At 37.1% G+C, this 12,127-nt stretch overlaps 1 protein-coding gene across 1 annotated transcript in view; it reads left to right on the top strand.

The window, feature by feature from the left end:
- LOC123514405 (sodium- and chloride-dependent GABA transporter ine-like) overlaps positions 1-11,917 on the top strand; it is a 41,505-nt gene extending 29,588 nt beyond the window's left edge. Inside the window, exons 3-12 of the mRNA XM_045272320.1 lie at positions 648-782; positions 3,903-4,116; positions 4,928-5,060; positions 5,777-5,911; positions 6,251-6,479; positions 6,738-6,865; positions 7,446-7,571; positions 10,466-10,666; positions 10,886-11,062; positions 11,419-11,917. Coding sequence (XP_045128255.1) covers positions 648-782; positions 3,903-4,116; positions 4,928-5,060; positions 5,777-5,911; positions 6,251-6,479; positions 6,738-6,865; positions 7,446-7,571; positions 10,466-10,666; positions 10,886-11,062; positions 11,419-11,628 — 1,688 coding nt within the window. The 3' untranslated portion in view covers positions 11,629-11,917. The remainder of the gene's footprint in view (positions 1-647; positions 783-3,902; positions 4,117-4,927; positions 5,061-5,776; positions 5,912-6,250; positions 6,480-6,737; positions 6,866-7,445; positions 7,572-10,465; positions 10,667-10,885; positions 11,063-11,418) is intronic.
- Positions 11,918-12,127: the final 210 nt, after the last annotated feature.

Raw genomic sequence — 12,127 nt, 5'->3', positions numbered from 1 at the left:
ATCGTCTTGGAGTGTAATCATTGACGCCATCGTTCGTACTTTTTGGATTAGTAAAGATTATAAGTGAAGGTAGACGCTGTGTTGTATGCAAATGTTGAAGGAGCAGTTATGTTTAGTTAGCATTGGATCAGAAATACTTGCGAGTACATGCTTAGAAAGGGAATGCTGTATGACTCAAGTGACGTGTCATAGTGTACGAAAGCAACGATGAATGGCATTTATCAGGTATTAGTTTCAGTGTAAGTTTGCTGTCTTGTGCCTTCCAGTTTAGAAATGCTGCGTCGCCTTATGCGTGTAATGTCATGTGAAGTATATTATAGTATTAAATATTCATGTCGCATGTGGTTTACTCCATCGGGGCGACTGCATATCGACTGCCTTATTTTTACTCTGTGTTGCTATTGATCAGTTATTTAACCTGCTTTTGCGAAAGGTGATTTTTGTAGCGCCAGTATATTACTATTATTCGTCATTGCTCTTAAAGGAATGCACGTATACTTGTCTCCTCAACCAGTATACAGGCGATTTCTTCTTAACCTATTCCTTGTCAAAGGCAAACGGACTTTGTTTTTGCTATTCTTGCTCCTTCATTCCCAACCTGACGAAGTGAAGTAATATGTGTGTGCCTGTTTGCTCATCCCATGCAGGCGCCTTCCTCGTACCCTACTTCTTGATGCTGTTCCTGTGCGGCATTCCACTGCTGTTGATGGAGGTGACGGTAGGCCAATACACGCGGCGGGGACCCATTGCTGCTATGGGGAAGATATGCCCGCTGTTCAAAGGTAAGTGTGGGAGTCATCGTGAGTGAGAGTGTGTCCGTTTCGAGGGAGAGCCAAGGCCACGGGGGCAGGTGACGATGGTTCGGTAGAAAATTCCTCTGCTATATAAACATTGTCATGCGTTCAGATATTGTTAGTATTGAATTATTTTGCTGGTGTGTGTGTGTGTGTGTGTGTGTGTGTGTGTGTGTGTGTGTGTGTGTGTGTGTGTGTGTGTGTGTGTGTGTGTGTGTGTGTGTGTGTGTGTGTGTGTGTGTGTGTGTGTGTGTGTGTGTGTGTGTGTGTGTGTGTTTTGTCAATAGTTCAAGCTGCTTCTGTCTTTCTCCCCTCACAAATAAAACTAAAAAAATAAATATGAAGAAAATATTCCTTCTACAGTAGTTTCACGCCACAACCTCTCTTCGGCACTACACGCCTTGCTCACGCTTTCTGTTTCCCCTCTGCTGAAGGCGCTCCCGTGTCAACATAAGTGTCAAGAATTTAGGGAACTGGAGTAAATGAATTGATTGTCTAGCACACTTAGCTTCGCCTGGGCTTGTGAACGTAGTAGTAGTAGTAGTAGTAGTTGTTGTTGTTGTTGTTGTAGTAATAGTAGTAGTAGTAGCACACTTAGCTTCGCCTGGGCTTGTGAACGTCATGCGCGCCTCAGTCTGGTCCATAAAAAGTGATGCAGCCTTGACGATTCTTTCTTTTACTTAATTTTTTTTCTCCTCAGCAACACATAGGGCGTTTTGTTATGTTTTGCAGGCGATATCTGCAGCATGTTCTTTTTATAAACAGATTAAGTATTTCATCACAGGCTGCTGTAATGATATATGTTTTTAGTAACGTAACGATAACCCTATGTGTTTTTCTTCTTCTTCTTCTTCTTCTTCTTCTTCATCGTAGTAGTAGTAGTAGTAGTAGTAGTAGTAGTGGTGGTGGTGCTGGTGTTAGTAGTAGTAGTAGTAGTAGTAGTAGTTGTTGTTGTTGTTGTTGTTGTTGTTGTTGTTGTTGTTGTTGTAGTAATAGTAGTAGTAGTAGTAGTAGTAGTAGTTGTTGTTCCTGTTGTTGTTGTTGTTGTAGTAGTAGTAGTAGTAGTAGTAGTAGTAGTAGTAGTAATAGTAGTAGTAGTAGTAGTAGTAGTAGTAGTAATAGTAGTAGTAGTACTAGTAGTAGTAGTAGTAGTGGTTGTAGTAGTAGTAGTGGTAGTGGTAGTAGTAGCAGTAGTAGTAGTAGTGATAGCTGTAGTAGAATAACACACCTTAGAGTTTAGACACATCAGACGGTATTGGGAAAAGTGTCGATCCGAGGAGTGAGCATGCTTAACATACACATACCTAAGCATTGTGGGGCCGAGGTAGTAATTGATATGTTGCCTCATGGCGTGTCTGTTTGGGGGAGTGTTACGACAGGGGACAATTAGGAACCTCAAGGTGATGAACATAGATGCACCCTGTTTATCCTTCGCTCTGCTGCATGGTATTATTTTTAGCCAATGTTTGTGTTCGTCTTCTCCATCATACCATCATATTGTTATTACTATTGTCATTATCATTATTGTTATTTATTATTGTTATTATTATTATTATTATTATTATTATTATTATTATTATTATTATTATTATTATTATTATCATCATAATTGTCATTATTATTATAAATGTTAAATGTCAGTAAACTAACTCCTCTTTTAGTTCTGCAATAATGCCGTCATATTCCATAGTTAACATATCAAATTATATTTTATTAAACTTAATTTCTTGGTTATATAAAAATAGGAGACAATTTGTTTGTTGTGTTTCTGATGTAGTTTATAGATTTTATACCCTCTGAATTTTGGAAATTATTTCACTACGTACTGGTATCATGAATGCCGTAGCTGTTGGGCCACCTCCCTCCACCATTGCGCTCCCTACGCCATCATGCTCACGTGATTCTTGCTCAATGAATCAGTCAGTCAACCAAGTATTACGCACTGAGCACCACCCCTTCTTATCTAGAGAATCAGCACTCAAGTGGGCCTTTTTTTTTAACATTGTGTTGCCCTTGGCTGGTCTTCTGTCCTACTTAAAAAAAAAAAATGTCTCAGAGCATGTCAAATAGACGATACTCGACACACGTGGCGCACCCTAACAAACTTGGTTTGTTGAAAGGAATCTCAATCTCTAAGGAAAATGCATTTGAAATTCTTTTTGTAAGAGAATGAATATAGTCCAGTTAGCATGGCAGCGTTCTAAGGATAGCAAGACTGCATAAGAACGAGATGGATGTGGGGACATTGCACCGCGCTCTAAATTCCACTAGTGGTTTGGCTCAGGTGACTTCCAGGTGTCTTACAGCCTTGGTGGAAGGGTGAGTGGTTGTGATAAACGAGGAAGGCTATACCTTTCAACACAGAAATATTACATTCAAAATGGCTAAATTATATCTAGAAATATATATCAGAAGTATGCACACGAATTAATTTGTAAATATTTGTAATGCCCAAGTTTATCTGTTAGCATAGCCGTGGAAATTTTATGCTGTCATTTTTATGTGTTGTGCCCGACGTCACTTGTAAAGTTTCATAGATAAGATTATGATCTATCATGATGTTTCTGGTCACTTTTTTTGGTTATGCACTTGTCGCTACGACGAGCGGTTTTGCTTCCTTAGCTTCAAAGGCTCTGCTTCTTAAGACATCCCACTCGTCGTCCCGCACAACAATTCGGGGCAACAAACAAACAAATCACACCTGCCACCGCAAGAAAGAATGCATTCCCGAAGTATTGACTCGTTGTTGGGGTGTGGCTTGTATCTTAACAAATATCGCATGTTATTCGAAAGATACTGAAAGATTTCTGTATTCATAAAAGACATGGAATTTTATTGATCTTTATATGTTTGTTCTTTTTTACTTTTCTTAATTCATTTCATTGATCCATTTATGTTATTATGTATGTCATTCTTCTTTCTCGCCGTATAGAATAGCAAAACTGACTATAATTAAAACTGGAACGTTATTGTCATCGCTGAAATAAGGCAGTCACTCTTACGTGAAATGCATCGCGAATATTTTGACATTATGCGAGAGAGGTTGAACCAGTTGGCACGGGAGGAGGATTAGTAAATCTTGAAGCATTATTAAACGTTCCCTTCCAGGTGCAGGCGTTGGGACGGTGGTCATATCCTTTCTTTTGAGCACGTACTACAATGTCATCATGGCTTGGGTCATCTACTACCTGGTCCATTCCTTCTACTCTGAGCTGCCCTGGACCAGCTGCAACGCAACCTGGGCCGTGAATTGCTTCGACGACATCGGGCCAAATGTTACTGCTCCCGCGGGAATGAAATCAGTCACCGAGGAATTCTTCGAGTAATTGTTGTTTTTGTTTTTAGATCATATATATATATATATATATATATATATATATATATATATATATATATATATATATATATATATATATATATATATATATATATATATATATATATATATATATATATATATATATATATATATATATATATATATATATATATATATATATATATATATATATATATATATATATATATATATATATATATATATATATATATATATATATATATATATATATATATATATATATATATATATATATATATATATATATATATATATATATATATATATATATATATATATATATATATATATATATATATATATATATATATATATATATATATATATATATATATATATATATATATATATATATATATATATATATATATATATATATATATATATATATATATATATATATATATATATATATATATATATATATATATATATATATATATATATATATATATATATATATATATATATATATATATATATATATATATATATATATATATATATATATATATATATATATATATATATATATATATATATATATATATATATATATATATATATATATATATATATATATATATATATATATATACAAGTAACCACATTCTTTTACATATACGTACATAGAATGACTGTACATAGTTACTAACAGGACAAGACTTCACTTACGCATTCAGTTGTGAAGATAGTCACTGAAGTTATCGCCCCATCAGTCTGTATCTGACACATGCAGATTAATCTCTTTTTATTTTCTTACTCTTCTCAGTGAAGTTGTCCTAGAAAAGACCAGCGGCATCCATGAGCCCGGAGAGCTGCGTCTGGAGTTGCTCCTGGCGTTGTTCATAGCCTGGGTCGTCATCTACTTTGCTCTGTGGAAATCAATCAGATCTTCCGGACGTGTAAGTCAGTGTTCAGGTTGTGGGGCCATTAGTGGAATGTAGCAATCATGGCCATTGTCACTTCGCTTGGCTTACTCACTTACTCTGTACTAATCTTCTGCACACGTGCGTGAGTCCTCTTATCTGCTGGCATTCACTCAGTTGGCAGGCTTTGCAACAAGAATGTCATCTGGTCAGATAACTCAAGAACAAAGAAAACACTTAACATAGGAAGTGTTTCTGGCTCATTACCTTCTGACCTGACACTATAATGCCTAATAACCATTATTGTAAGAACAAACATGGACAACTACAACAACAACAGTAACAAAGAAAGGAGGAAATTCTCTCTCTCTCTCTCTCTCTCTCTCTCTCTCTCTCTCTCTCTCTCTCTCTCTCTCTCTCTCTCTCTCTCTCTCTCTCTCTCTCTCTCTCTCTCTCTCTCTCTCTCTCTCTCTCTCTCTCTCTCTCTCTCTCTCTCTCTCTCTCTCTCTCTCTCTCTCTCTCTCTCTCTCTCTCTCTCTTTCGTCGGCGTCTGGCACCACAGTGTTTCCGATACTCTCCCAAGGTTTCGATTATAGCTGATGTTGATACTTCCATGTGCCGAGCTCTGTCTGACGCGCGCGCGCGCGTGTGTGTGTGTGTGTGTGTGTGTGTGTGAAATCAATTAGTATATTGTTATAGTATTACAAATTATGTATTTGTCATAAGAACAAAATTTTGGTTGATCCTTTCAGGTAGTGTATGTGACAGCCACTCTTCCCTACCTGCTGATTAGTGCCTTTGTCTGGCGCGCTCTCACACTTCCTGGCGCCTCGCGTGGGCTGCAGTACTTCTTCAGTCCTCGATGGGAGCTTCTAGCAAATGCCGAGGTACGACATGTTCCGTGACTTTCTTCTTGTTCCTCTTTTTATTAAAAGCAGTATGTCTCCTTTTACTCTTCGTGTTGTCTATTGATTTATATTAAAGAATTTTTTTTTTTCAAAAATTTTTATTATTTGAAATTAGGTTTTTTTTTAAATGATGGTCATTTTTCTATCTTATTTCCAAATAGTGTGTATTTAGAGACTTTATATATTAATGAAAGCAAGCAAGACTATTAACATGTCTGGCCTATGTTATTCACACTTTATGACTTTTCCCGCAATAGAAGTATCTCCCTCTATCATTACAGCCATTCAGAATGCGGAGTTTGTACCTTTCTTTTACAGGTGTGGATCAGTGCAGCTGCTCAAAACTTTAACAGTATTGGCATAGCGTTTGGGTCAATGATTGCCTTTTCATCGTATAATAAATTCAACAACAACATCGTGGTGGACACTTGGGCCATCACCCTCACCAACTCCCTCACCTCCCTTCTAGCTGGCACCATCGTCTTCTCCACTATGGGTAACATTGCACTCGAGCAAGGCAAGGAAATTGACGACGTGGTGGCAGAAGGTGAGGTTTGGTAGTGTTTGGAATTTGGAAAGAAGTGTGTTACATTGTTTCTCTATAGGAAGTGTGTTATATTGTTTCTCTATACAGGATTGAAACACATGAATATAATGGTGGCCTTCAAATCTTAAAGTTCATTATAACATCGCTTTTATATGTGAGAAACTAATTGAATATTTTTATTTCTTCATTATATATAAAAAAAATGAGAAAAGTTATCAAGTAATAACGTGTGTGTGTGTGTGTGTGTGTGTGTTGCAGGTCCCGGCCTGGTGTTCGTTGTATACCCTCAAGCCCTGGCCAAAATGCCGTATGCCAATGTGTGGGCAGTGCTCTTCTTCAGCCTGATGCTCGTCCTGGGGGTGGATTCCCAGTTCGCCACGGTGGAGGTGAGTATGTTGAATGTTTCAGGCTTGGCACAATCTTCAAGTTAAAACATTTGAAGCTTGAATCTTTCTTGTATTACATAACATTTGTATGTGAAAAGCTGTAAGTAATTATCAACATACGTAAGTTTCAATGCTGAAAAAGAAAATAGTTCCCTAATAAAATTGAACCATGAAATCTCTCTCTCTCTCTCTCTCTCTCTCTCTCTCTCTCTCTCTCTCTCTCTCTCTCTCTCTCTCTCTCTCTCGTTTGTCATTATTTTCTGATTGATTACCTTTTTACGAGATATGCGGGATGGAGCATCCCTGAGTAGGTAATTGGTATAATCGTTGACTCATCATGTGTCCCGCCATCTGTCACAATCATTCTCGTTATGAAATTCCATGGGAACTTAATTTTTTTGGGTCACGCTCCGGTTTTTATTGTCCTTTCACCCTCCACAATAATTTGTTAAAGAAAGTTATTTTTTTCTGATGATCACAGCTCTAATGCTAATCTTTGTTATTCTCATGAAATAACACAAGATAAAATGAAATTGTTAGAGATGCGTCTGTCTACCAATACGTTGCCTCTGTCTTTCAGGTTATTGTCACATCCCTAACAGATGCATTCCCGAACTGGATCAAGAAGTATCTGAGGCGACATGAGTTTTTGGTGCTGATTGTCTGTACAGTTTCGTTCCTGCTGGGCATCCCAAACATTATGCAGGTAAGAAAACATCAGGGTCACTCGAATGGAGGTCACTCTCGTGATTATCAACATCAAGGAGCTGTGGAGGGAGACGTCACAATACAATGGATGGCTTGTTAGCAGTTGTTTTGAGTGGAATCTGAAAACACTCGAAGTTATTCAGATCATGCATATCGTTACACACACACACACACACACACACACACACACACACACACACACACACACGTGGGGTGAGGTCATTGATTGAACGTTTAGTAGTGATGTGGCATTTATGCGAACGATTACCCGCTAAATGGTTTCGGTTATTTTTTTTCTATACTACTTATTAATTTCACATAACTAGTTAAGATCAAACCCCTATAGATTTTGTTATATATCATTTTACACTCAGTGTTTGTTTGTTTGTTTGTCCGTTTCCCTGTTTGCTCGTTCACTGCGTCGTTATTGTGTTGTCTGTAACCTGTGGTTCGTTGAGTTCATCTTGACAGTTTAGTACAGCAATCAAAATTGCAGTGGTATTTTTCTATTATTATTATTATTATTATGAGGTCAATGAAGGCGACCCACTGGAAAGCATAACTGCATAAACCCAAAGGCCCAGTGGGCGGCACCTCACCGATAAGTGAAAGGAAGTAACAGGAATGAACAACAGAATAGGAAGATTGGTAGAGATCTAAGAGGTAGTGAGTTCAGAGAGAAGAAAGGTATTCACACGTTTTTTAAATGCTTCAATGTTACTAGAATTAACAATCTCGTTGGGAATTGTATTCCAGAGTCTAGCAGATACTGGGATAAAACACCGGGAAAATTGTGAAGTATTACATCGATTCACAGACAAGGAACGGTCATTCATGATCAAGGATTGTCTTGTAGCACGTGCTGGTAGTGAAGGGGCAGGCAAATGACAATGCAACGGGTGGTTGGAATTAGACATGATTTTGAAGAAATAGGACAATGATCCAACCAAACGACGATGCCGAAGATTAATCTCAAGATTAGGAAGAAGAAATTTAATCTGGTTGAATGCTCTATCTAAAAGCTTTAAGTGAGACTCTGCTGCAGAGATCCACACAGAGTGACAATATTCAAAATGAGGCAGTATGAAAGAGTAAAAGCAATTTCTTACAATATCATCAGAGGAATATATCCGCCTACATTTGCGTAACAAACCAACTTTACATGAGACTGATGATGCAAGTGAACGCAAGTGCAACTCAAAAGTAAGTTTGGGATCAAGGGTGACTCCGAGTAACTTCAGAGACGAACAATTAGGAATAGGTACTTCGTTGACAACAATATCAGGGTGAACTGGGAAAGGTGTCCTTGATCTGCTAATAACCATACTATGGGATTTACTCGGGTTCAGTTTCATACCCCACCGATCACACCATGACAGAATCCTTGAAACATCTTGAGTGAGTACATTAGCGACTCTCTGCCTATCCTGTGGGGAAGGAATTGTCGCATATATAGTGGTGTCATCAGCATAAGCAACCATATTAGATTCAATCCCACACCACATGTCAGATGTATAAATAATAAAAGAAGAGGTCCCAGAACACTTCCCTGCGGAACACCGGATACAACTGGACTAAAAGAACTAAGGCAGCCATCAACAGTCACACGCTGCCTTCGACTCGTTAGGAACTCTGACAGAACTTGATGGACGCGGCCACCAATACCAATAGATCTAACTTTCGATAAAAGGGCTCTATGATTAACACGATCAAATGCAGAACTAAAATCAAGTGAAATTACTCTAGATTCATGACCAGCATCAAGGGCAGCTTGCATGTCGTGCGTTATGCAAACGAGAGCATCAGAAGTACTGAGACCTTTTCTAAAACCAAACTGACTAGATGGCAACAAATTATTAATATCTAAAAAACGATTGAGACGCTTGGCCAGCAGGCGCAACAGTATTTTTTTTTTACAAATGTAACTACTGAGTAAAGTGTGGAATGACAGTGTCGTAGTGTGATCATAGTTGGCCAAGCGTGAGAGGCACGTTCGTACCTAAAGAGCAAGGACCTCAATGCAGGGAGTGTGCCAAAGTGAACACTTCAATATTGTTCATTCTCTAAATATATCAACGTCTCGTGCTACCGCTGGTTCTGTTTGGGTGGCTAACTTTATCGTGCGCAGACTGCTGCTGCTGCTGCTGCTTCCGTAACATCAACAACAACAACAACAACTACTACTACTACTACTACTGCTGCTGCTGCTACCGTTACATCAATAACAACAACAGCAAAAACAACAACCACAGCAACAACAATAACAAAAACAACAGCATCTACTACTACTACTACTAAAATAATCAAGAAATATTTATCCCTCAAACAACTTGGTGCTTATATTTTCTTTCCAAAGTATTCATCCTTGTTTGTGTGTTTGTCAGAGAGAAGATATCTTTGAAGATATCTTGATATTTTATTAAACCTCAACAAAGGCACCAATATGTATGCGGGGGAATGATTTATAAAGATCCATGGATTATCCTTCCATAAAAGTCTGCGGAGACTGCTTACCGTGTTTCATTAACTCTGCGGTTTCTCTTGCCATATGTCGCACTGTGCTGGCAGAGTTGTTTGCCCTCTTGAGTACCGTCTTGTCTGTCTGTGTGAAGGTCCCCGGTAGTTAGGCATATAAGTAATACTGGTGTGATTGTCACCCACAATTCCTCAACACAGACAGTACTACATCATTTATATTTTAAAGAAAAACAAGAAAGCATGTTTACTATGATAGAAATAGTATCCACCAGATTTATTTCAAATAGTTTTTTTTTCTTCCAACAGCTTTTATAAATGAATTATTAGTATTAAGATAATAACTACATACACTTGTGCAGCTGCAAAAAAAGATGTGTGCAGAGATTATCTAAGAGTATTTTTTTTTACTTTCAGGGAGGCATCTATTTCTTCAACCTAATCGACTACTACACGGCAGCTATTTCACTCATGTACCTGGCCTTCTTTGAGGTGGTGGCCATCGTATGGATATATGGAGCCGACCGCCTGGCTCGCAATGTCCAGGAGATGACTGGCCGCATGCCTTCCCTCTATTTCCGCTTCTGTTGGTATCTGGCTGCTCCAATATTAATTCTAGTAAGTTTGTGCTGATATCATGCTTTGTTACTCTGTATTATGGCAACACACAGGTATATTGTTTTATCATTATTGCAGCCACTGATAAAGCTTTATTATTACTGGATGTGTGCCACTGTAAGTATCAGCAAAGTAATGAGTTTCCAGAGAGAGTAATGCACACACACAGGAAAATGAAGCATTATCCCACACAGACTTTAACATGTATTTTTTCCACAGACAATATGGATATTTTCAATGGTGGATTATAAGCGCCCATCATACAACAATGGGGAGTATGCATATCCAGACTGGGCCATTGGTATAGGATGGCTCTTTGCCTCATGTTCCATTGCTCCTATTCCAATATTTGCTGCAATAGCAATTGTTAATGCCAAAGGAGCAACTTTATGGGAGGTAAGTGTATTAGATTATTAGATTTTATGTGTTTATATTTCATTCTTGACACACACATGCAAATCTTTTAATTTCTGTAGATCTCTGTAGATTCAGTTCTTTCATATTAGGTATATACTAGTAAATAACTTTTAAAAAAATCAAACATTCTCATGATACATACAAACTCATTAACTCATTTGCAGGATGTGGAATGAAAGAATGACATATATTGCTACATTGAGTAGACCTGAAAATAAACACACTACATTCAAATATTATTTAACATAAACAAAAAAATGCTGATTCTGTTCTGTGTTGCAGCTAATACAAGGAGTTCTCTCTTATACTAAACTTGTATTGCTTGCTTTTGACAGAAAGTGAAGAATTCAATCAGATCTCCAATAGAAGACTGCCCATGTTGCGGTGATGCCCTTAATTGTCTGGAAGAGAAACACCACCACAGCAGCTTCAAGGAAAAGATCAAGCTTGTGGTGTACACTCCTCATACAAATAATGACACAGTCAGTGAAGGTAAAATTGATCAAATGAAAGAAGCAGAAATTAATGGAGAAAATGTTGTATGATTTTATTTGTATCTTAAGTAAAAATGTGTTGTATTTGTCACAGTTTTGTAGTAAATGCAAGTATGAATGTATATAACTATATATATTGTTTTTATCTTGAAAATGGGATGTAGAATAGTACATTAAAGCTGTTAGTCTGTTACATCATATTTGTTAGTTTTGATATTTTCATATTATAATTTTGTGAAATGACGGATGTGTCAAGTCCACTTCAGATTTCTTGTGCCTTTACTTGTACACAGTAATGAAAGCCAAACCTCCTTTCCCAATAAAATTTTCTTTTAGTAAATTCTGTAGTCAGCATGATTGATCCTTACAGGGAATGATAACTATTATGTCCAGCTAAACATACTTCAATTGAAAAAAAATAATAATAATAAATAAAAAATAAGTAAACTAAATATTTGAACTAAAATTCTGAATATTTTTTGTCATTTACTTTCATATAATATGTAGTAAATTCATTTTACAAGTTTTTTTTCCAGTGTACCATATACTA

The sequence above is a fragment of the Portunus trituberculatus genome, chromosome 37 (assembly GCF_017591435.1).
Source record: "Portunus trituberculatus isolate SZX2019 chromosome 37, ASM1759143v1, whole genome shotgun sequence".
Classification (NCBI taxonomy): domain Eukaryota; kingdom Metazoa; phylum Arthropoda; class Malacostraca; order Decapoda; family Portunidae; genus Portunus; species Portunus trituberculatus.
The sequence above is the reverse complement of the archived record's forward strand: the minus strand, read 5'-3'. Positions and strand labels throughout refer to the sequence as shown.